Genomic DNA, 16677 nt, shown 5'->3' with positions numbered 1-16677 from the left:
TCCCACCGTCTATGTCGTCTAAAACGTGCTCTCTGTAGTCATCCAGGCGAGCCCTCACTTTACGCAATGCAACAGATCATCTCTTCAACGTCGCTCTACCTGGAACAGTACTGTCAGCCACTCCTCGTTTCCTCTCAATCTCCGCGATCCTCTCCTGCTCAGCTTTCTCTGCTAGTTCTTTCTTCCGTCGATCATCTCTCTCGACTTGATCAGGCCTCTTGATGGCGATATCTTTGGGTCGGAAATCGCTGAACAAGGTCTTGAAGATTTGCTCCACAACCCAGCATCCGGCGAAGTCGGCGATCATGAGACCTGTGAGCGTCCATTTGAACTCGGATGTAAACGGCACCAGACGAAGTCTTTCACTCAGCTCGGGCAGGAATTCGGTGCTTCCGGCAAAGGCCACGAAGGAACAGGCGAGAAGACCCCAGTACATGCCTCGGTTCTCTCGGATGCTTTCACGGAAGGGGCGGCCTTGATAATTGATGGCAAAGGTGGAGACCTGCTGAATGAGCTGCATGAGGTAGACAGCGCTGTTGAGTAAGGACGGCTCGAATTCACCCTCGAGATCGACTTCATCACTAGGTGGAACGATGGAGTACACCACTCTGGAAAGGTAAATCAGAGTTGCGCAGTGAATGGCGAATTGTCCGAGGACGGACCCGAGGATGTACATGTTCAGGATGTTTGGCTGTGGTCTTTCTCGTGACAATGCTTCCACAGGTTTGGCTCGCGAAATCGAGAGGAAGCAAACCGACATCAGCATGCCGCTGATTGTGACTTGACCGTCGCCAAATTTGATACCAGCTAGATAGATCACCGACAAGCTGTATGCACTGATCAAGCAGTTAAGAGCCAGGATCTTATACATCTGGATAGTGGCGACGAGGGTACAACGGCCCTGTCGGATGATGTTGGGAATGGCCACGACGTTGGCTAGCTTGCTGGTGAATGGAGCAGCGACGGAAGCATCGCCTAATTTGATCGTAGGCGGCTCACCATCATCAAGCTCGTTTTCCATCATGCTCGAAGTGAACTTGTCGGCCCAGCTTGCAGCTTTCTGTTGGACTTCCTGCTGCCGTCGTTGCTGAGGCGTCAGGTTGGCTGTTGACTGTTGTATCGCTTGGGCGCCAGGTGACGTGATAGTTTCGATCGTACCGTTCCCTGCCTCGCCGTTTTCCAGGCTGATGCCTTTCCTCTCAGCGATCGCTTTGACGGCTTTCTCGTGGTGAGGATTGCGGGGACCGGGCGGATACAGGTGTGCAATGCCAGGTGGGACGGGAGGAGCTGGCTGATTGAATCTCGCCATCAACTGCACTTGCTTCTCATAGATCTCCTTCATTTTGTTCGTCCTGAAGTGCTCTCCGATTTTATTTAGAGCTTCTTGGGAGCCGTTGAGCAGAGCAACGCCGATGTGAGCTTGCTTCAGCGCACCCACGTCGTTCGTGCCATCGCCACACATGAGAGTCGTGTACCCCTGGTCCTTCAAGCCAATCAGGATTTCCTCTTTTTGCTTCGGCGAAACCCGCGCATAGACCCAGGTGTGCCTGAGTAGTGACGGGAGTGCTTTCTCGCCAGTAAACTTGGCCAGCGCATACCCAGTAACGCACAGGTCCTTGGTTGCGAGTATCTCCGGATCTAGATCTGCCGTGGGATCGACTGGAATGATGGTCTTCTCGTCTACACTGCGCCACACGAGTTTGGTGCCCGAGTCATCGTGCTCGGGAGCATCCAGGATCAAACAATCCCGGTCGACAATTTCGACTTGTCTTGCCACATGGACCGCAGTAAGAGGGTTGTCGCCCGTGATCATGACGACACGATGGCTGCTTTCATTCAGCATCTGAATGGCTCTGATCGCGTCCTCTTTAAGAGGGGTTTGCAGGACTAAAAAGCCGGCGAATTGCAAGTCACACTCGACTTCCTCGCGCTTCAGATCGTTGATGCGTTTCTGACCAAGCTCTGCTTCGGCTGAAAGGTATTTGTAACCAAGGGCGAGCACTCGAGCACCATTGCGAGTGAAGTATTTGAAAGTTTCCTCGTATTTGGGCGGGGTCTTAACCAACATCTTCTGGATGGTCTCGGGAGCACCTTTTACACCAACGAATGTACCTTTTGCTCTGCGACCAGTGTTCGGGTCGGTCATGAGGACCGTAGCCACGGAGCTCATCCGTTTTAGTGCGGAGGAGAACTGGAAGCGTCGTTTAACTTGGACGATGTGCGAGGCACCTGCTGTGCTGGTCGGCTTGGCTTTCTTGGATTTGGGCGGCGGGTTGCTGGTGAGAGTATCGTTGTGGCCAAGGGTCCAGTTTAGAGCATTCAAGGTAGCCTTCTCCATCGGGTCTCCGACAATGTCGCCCTCTTCAAGTTTGACTAGCGCATGAGCGGTGGCCAGAACAAGGGTGGTGTAGACTCCGCAGTCAGGTACTTTAGTAACTGTAGATTGAGCACCATCTGCCTCAGCCGCGGCGCCTTGCTTGCCGAGGCTGAGACCGGCAATACCATCAACGACGAGATCTTCTCCGGTTAGAGTCCCTGTCTTGTCAAAACATGCAACGTCCACACGACCAGCGAAGGGGATGCGGAACGGCTCGGTGCAGAAAATGGCGAATTTGCTGAGCGCTGCCAGACTGGTATTGACTGCCAGGGACAGTTCCATAGGTAATTCTGGTGGTACGACACTAGTGACGATCAAGATACAGTCCAGGAGGAGTTTCGAGCGCTTTCTGTTGTTCCGGACACCCTCCTGCCAAACGTACCACGAAGCCGCGAGCGCAAAGATGAGCAGGAATAGGATGAAGATCAATGCTTCGGCGTTGTTGGCCGAGACACGTTCGGTCGAGTATATCATAGTGCGCACAAGGCTTCCCTGGCTGGTTTCGAAACCGGTCTTGAGGACAATAGCCATGGCGCCTTTGTCAGGGGGTGTGGGCACACCGGACTGCACCTGTGGCACAGTGTCGGGCGCATCATCGCTAGCGGCTGGATGTGTGATCTGGAGAACTTTGGTACCACCCCACAAAAACGCATTTTTGTCCAAACCCTCCGGCTCGATGGTCGCATCTCCCGGGCGGAGTAAGATGGATTCTTTCAAGAGCGGAGTGCTCTCTCCGGAAAGCATGGCTTCGTTGACAATGGCAGTCCCTTCGATCAGAAGCATATCGCAGGCAACGCCAGAGTCCTCCTGGGTCCGTCCAACAGACACCAGATCGCCAGGCAATAGCTTATCGCTCTTGATCTCGACCCACTGGAGGGCGCGATATACCCAAATGTCGTACGGTTTGATGCTCATACCTCGGAACTCGTTCAGTGTGCGCTGCCTCTGCCACACAACGGTGCTCTCGAAGGCGACAAGCATGAAAAGTGTAAACAGGGAATAGTACCAGTAGTCGTCAAGCAACCACAAACCCACACAGAAGACCTGGAAGATGAAGAAGGGCGCGACGGCATGTTCCTTCCACAGCTCAACAAACGTGGGCACAGGAATGTCGAAGGTATTGTCACCATAGTGCTTCTGGACTTGTTCAATCTCTGCGGCGGAGGTCAGCCCTTTGGACAGTTGGAAGTCGCGAAGTAACGGCTTCTGGTCGGCATCAAGAGCATATTTCAACGGCGCAAATGCACCTGTCTCAGGCGAGTAGACGAAGCGCCTCTTCTGGAACAGGAACGAAGTTCTCCCATCCCGCTCTCTTTCCAGTTTGCAAATCCCCGATGCGCCCGAGTTGGCCACGGGAATGACCTTGATGAGCTGAGCGTCCGCGACTTGCGTCGCCTTCGTGGTAGTAAAAGCAGTTCGCAAGTGGACACTCCATTTAGTCGAAAGCCAGGTCAGGGACTGGAGCGTAACGATGGTTGCAACGTAGACGAACGTCCATTCCTGGCCGTCAATATAGTCGTCGTAGAGATCCTCGTTGAGGTAGAGAGCGAAGAATATAGGCCACAAGATGGTGAAGGGCCAGATATAAGCCTTGAGGAAGACGGGTAAGGGATTGTGGAGGCTGGCCGACTCGATCTGGTCATTGTCTACCAGTTTAGATCTGTGATACATCAGAGGGCGCCATTGATGGCCGGTCACGGACATGTACTTACGATTTTGCTGCCATGGCGAGCGTCAATCAAGAGCTCGTCTGTTGGAGATTGGTTCTGGAGAGGAGATCCTCCCTCGTGGCGGCGGACGAAGACCTTGGAACAGGGTGTCCTCGTAAAAAAGATGGCACATTCGAGAAGGCGCAGGCATCTCGTCCAGCGGGCGACGGAGGAATCGTCGCCGCTTGAAAGTTTGTCGCTGCTTGGCTTGGCATGTTTGTCATCCTTCCCTTGACTCATTCACTCACACTGTCCACGATACAATAAGAGTCAGTCAGCATTGACAGACCAGAGCTCCACCACTCAATTAATTTCTACATTTGGTGATCGAAGGACTTTTCAGGGACGGTTTGACAGCAGTGCCATAGTCTTGAAATCCGAAGAGGACTTTTCAGTGTTTGCTTCCTTGTCTAACAAGGGCCGGGGGGACAGAGAAGTGCGTGCGTGCGTGCTAGGGAAATATGGCTCAGCCCGCAGAGGCAAGCCTGGACCTGCCGGAGCGTACGAAGGAGAATATCGAGACTGCGATAACAGAGAATAAAGAGAAAAAGCCCAAGAAAGAAAAAGCCCCCAAACCGCCAAAGCAGCCCAAGGAGCCGAAGCCGCCAGCAGCGAAACCTGCCAAACCCGCAAATGCAGCACCTTCGGCCCCGACTGATCCGGAGGCGATGTTCAAGGAAGGCTGGTTGGCAGCAGTGCGGAAGGAAAGGCCAGCAGATGAACCGGTGGTGACACGATTCCCGCCCGAGCCCAACGGATATCTTCATATTGGCCACAGCAAAGCTATAGCAATCAACTTTGGGTTTGCCAAATTTCATGGTGGCAAGTGCAATCTTCGCTACGACGACACGAATCCCGAGGCCGAAGAAGAGATCTACTTCATCGCCATCGAAGATATCGTGCGATGGCTCGGCTTTGACCCTGCCCTGATCACTTATTCCAGCGACTTCTTCGACAGGCTGTACGATCTGGCGGAGAAGCTAATCACACTAGACGGTGCCTATGTGTGTCATTGCACGGATGAGGAGCTCAAGGATCAGCGCGGAGGTACGGACCTGAAGAACAAGCATGAGAGATACGCCTGCAAACACCGCGATCGACCGATCGAAGAGTCACTAGCTGAGTTCAGAGCCATGAAAGATGGCAAGTACAAGCCCAAAGAGGCCTTTTTGCGGATGAAGCAGGACTTAACCGACGGTAACCCACAAATGTGGGATCTTGTGGCCTACCGCGTCCTCGAGAAACCCCATCACCGTACTGGTGACAAATGGAGAATCTATCCTACGTACGACTTCACCCACTGCTTGTGTGATAGCTTTGAAGGCATCACCCACTCACTATGCACGACCGAGTTCATATTGTCGAGGGTCTCATACGAGTGGCTGAACAACAAAGTTGACGTCCCCCACAAGCCCATGCAGAGAGAATATGGCCGGCTGAACGTCACCGGAACAGTGCTCTCCAAGCGGAAGATCAAGAAATTGGTGGATGAGAAGATCGTCAACGGTTGGGACGACCCCAGACTATACACACTTGTTGCCCTGAGGCGAAGGGGTGTACCGCCCGGCGCAATCCTGTCATTCGTCAGCGAGCTCGGGGTCACAACAGCCACCATCAACATCCAGATTGTACGGTTCGAACAGTCAATCCGCAAGTACTTGGAGATGACTGTCCCTCGTCTCATGCTTGTGCTGGACCCTGTACCCGTCATCATCGATGATCTACCCGACGATCACTACGAAGAGCTCGAAAACGCCTTCGGTCCCAAAGACGTTGACATGGGCGTTCACAAATTGCCGTTCACCAAGAAGGTGTACATCGAGCGGGACGATTTTCGAGAGGTGGATAGCAAAGACTTCTTCCGCATGGCCCCGGGAAAACCCGTGGGTCTACTAAAGGTCCCTTATCCCGTCATCGCCACCAGCTTCAAGAAGGATGAGACCACTGGCTTGGTGACAGAGATTCATGCCAAGTATGACAGGCCAGCAGAGGGAGAAAAGCCCAAGAAGCCAAAGGCCTACATTCACTGGGTTGCCGACGCGCCCGAGCACGGCTCACCGATAAAGTGTGAAGTCCGCGTGTTCAACCCTCTTTTCAAGTCGGACAACCCAGATGCCGTTGAGCCAAGCTTCCTGGCGGATATCCGAGAAGACAGCCTGAAAGTGTATCCCAATGCACTGGCTGAAGTAGGATTGAAGGAGATACGGGCGCGAGCGCCCTGGCCAGAAGAAGCAGGGGAGAAAAAGGAGAAATGTGGACCTGAGTCGGTGAGATTCCAGGCCATGAGAACTGGCTACTTCTGTGTTGACAAGGATACGGATGACGCGGCTGGGAAGATTGTGCTGAACCGGATCGTCAGTCTGAAAGAGGACGCTGGAAAGAGTGCTTGATGGGAGAAGTGACAAGACATGCCGAAGTTGAAGTTGAGCCGCCACGGTAGACTCTCACTGTGTTAACAGCAGATTATGATAGACGATGAGCAAATGGATGAAAGTGAGGTATACCTTACTTGGTGCTGTGTGTATGCTTTGTGCCTCCTCGCGGTGACTAAGCAGCCCGGCGGTGTTTGAAGTGCCACTGACGCTCCGCCTTCCTCCGCCGAGTCGTTTCATTTCCATCCCTCTACTCCGTACTGCGGCGCCTGACCAACGTCCTCCTCTGCACAAGTAGGCTTCATGGAAGCCTCATCTCGCCGCAATGTCCCGGCGCACAATCGGCGGCGGAAGAGTCTTGGGAAGCGGTAGGACACTCGGGCCGCCGCTACCACCACTGAAGCCGACCTCACCCTCACCCCTCCCCACTCACGTCCTCAGCCCTGCAGCGTCGACTCTCTCCCTCAATACCTCCGAGAGTGGCACGTCCACTCCGCCCTCCTCTGACCCCCAGGACATTGCGTCTCGAGTTTCCCTCGACCATGGAGCGCCAGATTTGTCACTGGCGGCCGCTGCAACAGACCGCCTGGTCTGCCCGATCTGCAACGAGGAAATGGTCACTCTGCTACAGTTGAATAGACATCTTGACGACGCACATAAGGAGATAGAAGAGGAGCAGCAGGATGAAGTGAAGGACTGGTTCAAGCAACAGATGGTCAAGGCCAAGAAGTTTCAACCTCTGGCCGTCCTGAATCAGAAACTCAAGGGTCTGGATGTCTTCGAGTCCAACAACGACATTTCTAGAACCACCACTCCTATTCCAAGGCAGAACTCTGTTTCAAGAGACCATGTTGCTCCTCCGCCGCCACCTCCGAAGCCAGCTCAGACCATTATCGACCCAGACGACATCATCACGAGGCAACATTGGCAGAAGAGAACTGGTTATGACAGCTGCTCGGACCCAGCGTGTGGGAAAAGGCTGGGTGCTACTACAGGCGTGGTAAACTGTCGGCACTGCGGGAAGCTCTTCTGTGACGAACATACCATGTATCAAATGAAGCTGTCAAGGTCGGCTCAGCATGAGCCCGTTCGAGGTTTATGGTATCGAGTGTGTGAGACATGCTACAAGAGTCGTGAGGGTTACACAGACAGACACGGCCTCGAAAGAGATCGGATGAGTGACTTTGAGTCTGTAAGGCGGAGTAAGCTGAGCCACAGGGAGATGGAGGTGTCGAGGCTGGAGAAGAGACTGTCGAGATTAACTCAACTCCTTGCAAACCCCCCAGATGAGATTCCTCAGCCGACTCCTAACAAGAGGTGGTCCCTTAACTGGGTTCAGAACGATCCTCGAAAGGCACTCGAGCAGAGCATAGTCTCGTGGCAGAACGATGCTGAGGCCCCTCGATGTCCTTATTGCCAACAAGACTTCACACAGTACACCTTCCGCAGGCACCATTGCAGGACGTGTGGAAAGGTTGTCTGTGGCGATCCGGCGACTGGTTGCTCAACTGTCATCGGCCTCAACGTCGCTACTAGTATGTACCTCGTTCGACGTCACTTTGTTCCTTTACTGATCATGTCGTGACAGCTAACACTCACCTCTCCATCACAGAAAAGCCACCGCCAAACGATACCATCGCTCTCGACATCCGCTTGTGCAAAGAGTGCAACCACACGATCTTCTCCAGCCGTGACTTCCAAGCCTCACTGACCTCGCCCCAAATCGAAGCCTTCACCCGTGCCTACACCAATCTCCTCCAGTTCGAACGTGGCATCCGCCTCTTGATGCCCAAGTTTCAAAAGCTTCTCCAAGCACTCCAAGACCCTGACCGCCCCCCGTCATCGCAACAGATCACCGACGCAAGTCGCACTCGGAAGCGACTAATGGACTCGTTCACCCAGTACGACACGGCCGCACGCCGAATACGAGACATGCCATCCCAGTCACCCACACAGCTAAAACTGCAGAAAGCAATCTACCAAAACGCCACGCAATTCCTCCATCTTCACATGCTCCCGCTCAAATCACTGCCCAAGGTCCTCAAGCACGCTACGCCACACGGCTCGTCACAAAAGCCAGACATACACGGCAATCCCAACCTGCGAGCCTCGCTCAGCATTCTCAACGCCCCGGATTCCGGACATGTGCGCCAGAACTCGTCATCGGCCCTCAGCGTCGCGAGTTTCACATCGCAAAATTCGCAACGGATATCCGAGCTCGAAGTGGAGGAGAAGTCGTTACGAGAACGGCTGATCGTGCTGGAGGAGCAGAAGTTCTTGGTCCAGGAGATGATCGCGGACGCCAATCGACGACGCAAGTTTGACGAAGTCGCTGCCTTGGCCGGGAACGTCGAAGATCTCACCGCGGAAATCGATGGCGTCACCAAACTTGTCGAGGGGGTGCGCGGGGAATTTGAAGGCCTGTACGGCGGATCGGGCATGAACACTCCGCAGAGGAGGGGGTCGGATCTCGGAAAGGGCAAGAATACAGAGAATGGGTAGACGGACCCTGGACGAGCGTTGAACAACTGAGGAGTGTAGATGTTAGAAGAGTCGAAGAGACTTGGAGTCGGCATCCCCTAGCCCGTTGGGATTGCAGTCCCACGGCAGGGAACAGAGCGAATCAGTCAGTCAGTCACACTGGCTCGCATTTATATCACGTATCTCATAGCGCGTGCTGTTTTGGTTATCTGTCTTACACAGCGAGCGAGCATTGATATTTACAGAGTCAATGAGGCCCTGAACCATGGGTACGAGTACGAGTACGAGTACGAGTCCTATAGATCTGGAATCCTAGTCGCACGGTCGGCATCTGAGTCTGAATGAGAATGAGAATGAGAATGAGAATGAAAATGAGAATGAGAATGAGAATGAGAATGAGAATGAAAATGAGAATGAGAAATCCAAGTTATGATTCGAGCGGGAAGAGACTTTTAGTGGCACATACTGTATTTGAAGAGTACTGAACTGTGATGTAAAGCATCCAGGACCTTGATCGTGTAGCCTTGCGAGGATAGTCCGTGTTACCATGTATCTTGCAGAACTGGGTATTGAATGCTCGTATAAAGTGGGTATCAGGTATCAAGTGTTATGGTTCGATTATCCAAGGACACCACCCATCACAGCACCAGAGCAATCTTTAGCCCTACTAGCGCTACTGCCCCTCAAACTCCATCGCAGGCAGTGTACAGGAACTGTTCGTATCGCGTGTCGTATCTTCATCAAGGGCGTACAAAGTACAGTACAGTACGGTGGGCTTCATGGCCGAACATGTCTCCACGCCCAGGAAAGGCCAAGTCTGAGCAGTAGCTGAGCATCTGCCTAGCCACCACTGTCAGAAGGGTTACTTTCGTCCCTTACTTGCCGGCGCGCCTCGTCCACCAATGCCGCGAGTAATTCGCGATTCGCACGTTTGACGCAGTTTTCTGCGCCGTCAGGGTCGGGGTCGGTGTCGTCCTCGCCGGCGTCCTCGCCTTTACCCTCGTCATGCACGCCCTTCACACCCTCCGCAGCCTCCACGGCCTTTCTCTCAAACTTGAGGCGACACTCGGCCGAAAGGGCGAAACACACGGTCGAGACTTTCGAGATTCTCGCTGGGTTGGTATCGCGCTGCGGATCCACGACCGGTGAGTCTTCCCCACCATGAACATTGCAGATCACCGGAATGGACAGTCCGGTTTTGTTGAGGATGGAGTTGGCGAGATGGTGCATGAAGAGTTTCTCGCCACGCGTCTGTCGAGGACCAGATCTCCTTTGCTGGGATGCACGGACCTTGGTGAACGACTCGGTCGTCTCCCTCGGGACTGCAATCTCGAGGCTCTTAAGATCAGGAGCGATGGGCCTGGCGAACGGGAGAGTGAGCCTTATCTGGCCCAGAAGAGCGGACGGGACGGTGGAAACGTAGCGTTCCAAGCTGGACTGGAGGAACAGCGAGGAAAGGGAGAGCGGACGGATTGCGTCCACGGAGAATCGGTCAGAAAGGTAGGTAGTGAATCGTTTCAAGGTAGCGGGCGAGGACTTCGCAAGGAGAATCGCCGTGGCGTCGGTAGAGGGTGCTGAGGTACTTTGGGATGTTGGAGAGGCCGTACGACGGCGTTTTGACGACCTGGCACTCGAGGCTGAGGTTGTGTAGATAATAAATTTGTAGGTTTCCTTTTCGTAGGCGAGACACACAACTAGAGCGTTGCTTTGAGTCCGTTCGTTTTCTTGTTCCAGTTGCTGTCTCGGTCGCTTCTTCCCAGCATGCAGCACAGGGGAATGGGGATGCTCATCTTGGTCGAGCATGTTGTCGAGTCGGGTCCATAGAGAGTGCTTTAGTCCGCCTAAAGACGTTTTCTCATCGTCGCGCTCGTGCCGCGGCCGGCTTTCGTCAAGGTATTCTCGAAAAGACTCGGCGTGCGAAGCAAGCTGCTCACGGCGCTTCTCGTGTGCTTGCAGGGTTGTGGCAGGCGCTGAGACAAGTTTCGAGAGCGAAGGTGTTATTTGCGGTATGCTGTACACGGTCCATGACGAGTCATAGAGTGAGGCCTTCATCCTGTACGTCGTCTGCGCATAGGAGCAACTCGGGCGTGTGTTGAATTGTTGATGTCGCAGGCGGGGAGATGGATGGAGGAACGCGTCAAAGTGAGGGACGACGCGACATCACGTGGTCATGTCATTTCCTCGGTTCTACCGCGTCTGGCCGTCTGTTCTTTAGCACAACACCACACACGGGAAGACCACCAAATGATGCTGTCAACTCGGTAAATCGAGTCCCCTTCAGCGGATCGGTGACTGTGGCAAGGGATAACGATGGCCACTGGGTTGGTTGCTCATCTAAGTGTGCTGATGAAACTTAAGGCGGCGTTGGCCCCGGAGCAACATTATGCCATGGGTGCCTGTGTTCAAGCTTCTCCCACTTCGGTGACACGACCCAGTGCTTGATCATGCTTTGGCAAGTCTACGCACGACGGCAGCAAAGACGCCACAGCGGTTTCAAGAAGTGGCAAGAACTCTCCCAGACTGATCAGCAATGCTTACCCCTGGTCAGGGAGTCCCTCCTCTGAGGAACGGGAGCAATGATTTGAGATCTAACCTCCGTTGGTAACTCCGAAGTCCGCATGTCGAGGGAGGCTCACGTTCGATATGCCCATGGTCTACTATCAAGCATGGTCAAGATCGGGATACCCCACACAATCGGGATGGAGTCGGCATCATCTATTCTGCCGAACGGCCTCGATGTTTGCTAGGCGATCCGTCGAGCGGCGTGGTCTTCTCATGAGCAGCTGAGGCTGGGCTAATGCATGAGGCGGTAAGCGGGAAGGGTGGGAAGTGAAATGGGAGGTCGTTTCAGGCGAAAGAGTCGCGATCAAGTAAAGGATCACTGCGTGACTCTGGCAGCGATGCTCAGTATGCCACGGTACTGAACTGGTGGAAGAAGGTATATAAAGAGGTTTGATTCGATCTCCTGAGATGTTCCCTGTCAACCGATCCCTCCTTTCGACTCTTTCCAGCGGATTGGCATTGCATCTGCATATACTTCTGCGCGTTGGATCACTCACTCAGTCAATCAATCAGTCCAGGATATCCTCTATCTATCACGACTAACAGACAGACTCTCAGCCCGCACTGCCTCCTCCAACCTGCATCATGTCTTCAACCCACCAAGCCGCAGTCCTCCCGGGAAAGGGCGAACATCTGATTGTCCAGGACGTGGAGACTCCAAAGCCCGGGCCTCGCGAACTTCTCATCTCAGTCCACGCCATTGCCCTCAACCCTGTTGATTTCTTCATGAGAGACCTGGGCTTCATGGTTACGGCATACCCGGCGATCCTTGGATCCGACATCGCCGGCACAGTCGAAGCCCTCGGCAGCGACATCCCTGCCTCCTCACCATTCAAGCCCGGCGCCCACGTCCTCGGCTTTGCCCCAGCATTTGTCCAGGGCGGCAAGCCGGTAAGTCATATACGTATCCCTTTCCCCCCGTCCTCCTTCTCGCCTCATGCCTCGTCGTCAGCTGTGCTAAAGACTGGCGCCACTAACACCGCCTCTAATGGTAGAAGTACGGTGGTTTCCAAAAGAAAGTCGTCCTCCCCATCGAATGGGCGTGCCCCATCCCTCCAACCCTCCCCTTCACCAGCGCAGCAACCCTACCCATGGCCGTGCTCACAGCCTGGACTGGCTTCACCACGATCGGCATCCCCATGACGACCACCTCGCTATATTCGACACCACATGAAGGAGACAGCGGCAGTGAGGGCGCCAAACCGGGGCTCCTAGTCTGGGGCGCCTCCTCCTCCGTCGGCATGTCCGCAATCCAGGTCGCCACGCACCTAGGCTTCCCAGCCATCTACGCGACCTCCCGCCCTCAGCACCACGCCCAACTGCTCGCCCTCGGTGCGGCCCGCGCCTTCGACTATACCTCCGCCGATGTGGTCGAGGAGATCATCGCGGCCGCGAATTCCGACACCGTGGCCTTGACGACCGCGTACCGCGCCATCGGCGACCTACAGCCCGTGGTCGACGTGGTGGCCACGTTCGGGGGCGGCAAAGTCGCGTCCGCGCCACAAGTCAACGAGAACACGTCCCAGCACGAGACCGTAAAAGTCAAGTTCGTGATGGGTCCGCAGGAGCCCACCGCCGTGGCGAGACATCTCGAATTCGTGCTCCACGAGTGGTTGGCCCCGAGGTTGCAGGCGGGAACCTTTGTGCCTGCGCCGAAGGCACGCGTGGTGGACGGGGGCTTGGGCGCGGTGGATGCAGCTTTGGATATCTTGAAGGGCGGTGTTAGTGGGGAGAAGTTGGTGTTGGAGGTTGTAGAGAGAGACGCGCGTCGGTGAGTAAAGCTAGGACAGGGCCAGGATGGATAAAGGTCGAGCGGGATAGAATAGACAATGACCTGGGAACGCTGGAAAGGAAAGGATAGTAAGGTAAAAGTCAGCTTGCAAGGATTGACAAACACATGAATTGTCTCGCTTGAACGACCCAAGCCGTATTACCCCGAGCGTGACGCTGGCGGTAACCATGAGCATGGGCCTTTGACCTTCGGCGTGCGAGCACACAATATGCGAGACATACGATCGAGATGATCCTACGAACTGATGAATAGATAAACGATTGACGAGATGGATTTCCTCGCTTCAGAATGAGATGGGCTGAATGGACGTCTGTTTCATGCCTACCTAATGTATCGTTGCAGATAGATATAGACGTATCCAAATCTCCATTTGCTACTGTGTTTCTCTTTCATGTTATGGGAAGACCTAGTCGAAGATCTAACATCGTTTTTGTTGTCATGTCATAACAGCATCTCGTGTCGTAACGTCTCGTCTCATCTTATCTCGTCTCGTTTCATTTCAACAGACTTCAACTCATTCCCTTGATTTGATCTATTCTGGCGCCATCCAACCAGTAGTCCGCATCACGGTATACCCCATCAAGTTACATCGGGATCCGGCTCGATAATATCACTAGGCATGAATTTGCAGCCTTTCCTTGGTGGACGACGATTAATCAGTTGGAGGTACGAGACAGGTGACGAGGACGTCGAATCATCATCTTCGCTCGCATCATTCTCGTCCTCGTCGGGTCGACTTTGGCTTTCGTCCATGGTAAGAGTTTGGACGCCAACGTTGATTGCGGCTGATTCGGCATTGTTGTCGTCCTCGCCCTGTCTCTCCCCCTGAGATACCAACTGCATAGTTCTGCGTCGGTGCCGTCTGTCGTGGCTGCAGGTACGCGAGGGACCTACCTCCTTAGAAGGCTCCTTTGGACTTGACCTTTTGTGGCGAGCCTTGGTGGCCAGACTGCGGCCGTCTGGCAAGGTGATTTGTTGGACGCCTGGGCGGCGCGACTCCAGATATGCGCACAGGGCCCGCGTCTGGACTGACATCGAGTACCGCAGGGAGAAAACCTGGAGTGCTGCGTCGTCCTCCTCCTGGTCGCAGACTCCTGCTTTGGCGCCGACACCGAATAACGAGTCCAGCCAGGTCAGCTGCTCGACAGAGTCTGCAACCAACGATGAACAACTTTCCAAAGCCAGTATCTTCATCCTCGTTGGTCTGGGCGCCTCGGTCTCGGGGTCGCCGGCACCATAGTACTGTCCTAGCCATTGCACGAACTCGGCGTCGACCCCAGCGACATTCCGCAATCTCAGCTCTCGTAGATTGGGGTTACACTCGATCCACTTGCGTAATTGGAAGCTGGTGATGCCGGCGCGCTCGACCGTCAGCTTCTCCAATTTTCTCAATCTCAGATGCGTGCCGCTTTCGCCACCCACTCCGGCCAAAGAGTTCCATATAGGACTGGACTCAAGGAAGACAGGATTAGTCCAATAATGTGCTGGTAGACAAGTGTCGTGGAGATACGGGTGGCAGAAGTTGAGGCGCAGATCTCGTAAGCAGGGGAGAAGGGTGGCCAGGATTTCGGTCAAGGACGGGGAGACGATGTGATAGATGTGCAGTGTCAAGGAACTCAGCCTCACGAGAGTGGGAGTCGAGAGGATGGAGCACGCCAACGCGTTCTGAAGTTGCAACAGCTTCTCACGGTATTGAGCCGGCGTGACAGCAGGTTGCGATGGACATCTCGTCCGTGATCTTTGTAGACTGTCGACGGGTGGTAGAGCAGACGTGATGATGACTTGGTTTCGGGCGGGGTCGTCGAAGAACGTATCCCCTAGGTCCGACTCGACGCCATCGAAGGTGGAGGAGCTGAGAAAGGCCAAGACGCCATGAATATGGCGTGGAAGAATCGCCAGGCGTAAGTTTTGCAGGGCCAATATAGCGGCTGAGTAGTTACTTTTCGACGTCCGACCGAATTTGAGGAGTGTTGCGATAGGTAGATATTTGAGCACTTGGTGCAGGACTTCCGGTGGAAGGGTTGATATGGGTGAGGTGCCCATTTGTAGGCGCCGACGGTCTAGCTAGGCAAGACAATTGTCGAATCGACTCCCGTGAGGTTGATGGAGGCGAGAGGAAGCATTTGAAGAAGGCAAAGGGCGACAAATCTACCGATCCATCAGGCCACTCACCGTGCCTCGGTCAATGATGCAGCGATTGAAGCGTGCATACACGAGCTGGAAAATGGCAGCAGGCAGAGTACCACGAATCAGAAGCCCGGTATCAGCGCTGGCTTCACGTCGACGGCGAAGTTGACAGAAAATGCACCTGTGAGTCGGCTGAACCAGAATGTCGGGACTCGACGACAGTGGTTGAGCCCGGCAAAGTGGGTAGAATGTACCGAATGGCAAGGACGGAGCGGGGATTCCAAGCAGCAGATCCTGACGAGGGGAATGTGGTCCTGTCGCGCTGACCGCCCCGGGACGCCGGGTGACGGCGCTGTGACGGGTGGATGAAATCTGGATCGTGCGATGGATGGGGAAGTTCATGGGGGCATGCCGCCGTGGACCAGGCCGAATCACGATGGCAGTCTTCTTATGGTTGTGTGCTGGAGACACGGGTATCCTTGTCCTCCTCCTACGGAAACGGCATTCGGCATTTTGCAGTGGTCTGGCCTCAAAAAGACTGGCGGCATCCGAATTTAGGAAGCCTGATTGAAGAAGCCCAGCTACCCGGATCGCTTAGATGCAGTGCCCTCGGCCGAATGCTTAAGAGGAAGAGGCTTGTGAGGAAAAGGCTAGGCGCTCTGCCTCCCTGGAACAGCAGGGAAGAGAATGGCGTTAGCTGCAGTCAGATTTGCATGACTGGCACCGGGGCCCACGGCATCGATGCACGGGAAGGCATTGTTTCGGGACGGTGGGCTTGAGATTTTCTGGCGCCAGACGTGCGTGCAATCGGAGCGAACGTGTGAGGGGTTGACGATACGATTCAACGGCAAAAGAACTGGACAGTGAGATATCTCGGTAGTGGCTGAACGGAGGAAGACGAATCCAAGACGAGGACGCAGCAGCCCTACCCAGTAGACGGCAGAGGCCAGACAGTCAGTTTGACACCACAGGTTGGCAGAATACCTAGGTACCTGGCGTGTGCGAGGACAGGTCGATGCTTCGGCATCCGTGGAGACGACACGAAAGTGATCACCATGGTGTTTGTCGACGGAAGCGAGGTGGGCGCATGAGGAAGAAGTGAGGGCGCAGGCAGGCACGGCAGGGTCACCAAGTGCTAATTACCCAGTAGGTGCCCCTCATTAGATCGACGGCGGCATCCGCGGCGTGGATCCGGGCTACGAGGCAGGAGCGACTGGCACCGATGTGACCCTTCACCCACTGCACGCCATTTCAGCG

The 16677-nt window shown here is 54.6% G+C and overlaps 6 protein-coding genes across 6 annotated transcripts; 3 read left to right on the top strand and 3 right to left on the bottom strand.

The window, feature by feature from the left end:
• Positions 1 to 76: 76 nt before the first annotated feature.
• On the bottom strand, positions 77 to 4081 carry G647_09317 (uncharacterized protein; the record flags this gene model as incomplete). Its single annotated transcript, XM_008733620.1, has 1 exon — positions 77 to 4081. The coding sequence occupies one exon, from the start codon at positions 4079 to 4081 to the stop codon at positions 77 to 79; it is 4005 nt and encodes a 1334-aa protein (XP_008731842.1).
• A 466-nt stretch (positions 4082 to 4547) lies between these two features.
• Positions 4548 to 6476, top strand: G647_09316 (glutamine-tRNA ligase; the record flags this gene model as incomplete). The annotated part of the gene is made up of 1 exon (XM_008733619.1): positions 4548 to 6476. One exon carries the CDS (start codon positions 4548 to 4550, stop codon positions 6474 to 6476), a length of 1929 nt encoding a protein of 642 aa, XP_008731841.1.
• A 307-nt stretch (positions 6477 to 6783) lies between these two features.
• On the top strand, positions 6784 to 8960 carry G647_09315 (uncharacterized protein; the record flags this gene model as incomplete). The annotated part of the gene is made up of 2 exons (XM_008733618.1): positions 6784 to 7993; positions 8047 to 8960. The coding sequence occupies 2 exons, from the start codon at positions 6784 to 6786 to the stop codon at positions 8958 to 8960; spliced, it is 2124 nt and encodes a 707-aa protein (XP_008731840.1).
• Positions 8961 to 9779: 819 nt separating this feature from the next.
• On the bottom strand, positions 9780 to 10991 carry G647_09314 (uncharacterized protein; the record flags this gene model as incomplete). The annotated part of the gene is made up of 1 exon (XM_008733617.1): positions 9780 to 10991. The coding sequence occupies one exon, from the start codon at positions 10989 to 10991 to the stop codon at positions 9780 to 9782; it is 1212 nt and encodes a 403-aa protein (XP_008731839.1).
• A 1095-nt stretch (positions 10992 to 12086) lies between these two features.
• G647_09313 (uncharacterized protein) lies at positions 12087 to 13276 on the top strand (the record flags this gene model as incomplete). The annotated part of the gene is made up of 2 exons (XM_008733616.1): positions 12087 to 12392; positions 12497 to 13276. 2 exons carry the CDS (start codon positions 12087 to 12089, stop codon positions 13274 to 13276), a joined length of 1086 nt encoding a protein of 361 aa, XP_008731838.1.
• Positions 13277 to 13872: 596 nt separating this feature from the next.
• Positions 13873 to 15336, bottom strand: G647_09312 (uncharacterized protein; the record flags this gene model as incomplete). The annotated part of the gene is made up of 2 exons (XM_008733615.1): positions 13873 to 14118; positions 14188 to 15336. The coding sequence occupies 2 exons, from the start codon at positions 15334 to 15336 to the stop codon at positions 13873 to 13875; spliced, it is 1395 nt and encodes a 464-aa protein (XP_008731837.1).
• Between the last annotated feature and the right edge of the window lie 1341 nt (positions 15337 to 16677).

This window comes from Cladophialophora carrionii (assembly GCF_000365165.1).
Source record: "Cladophialophora carrionii CBS 160.54 unplaced genomic scaffold supercont1.9, whole genome shotgun sequence".
Taxonomy (NCBI): Eukaryota; Fungi; Ascomycota; class Eurotiomycetes; order Chaetothyriales; family Herpotrichiellaceae; genus Cladophialophora; species Cladophialophora carrionii.
This window is presented reverse-complemented; position numbering and strand designations above follow the sequence as displayed.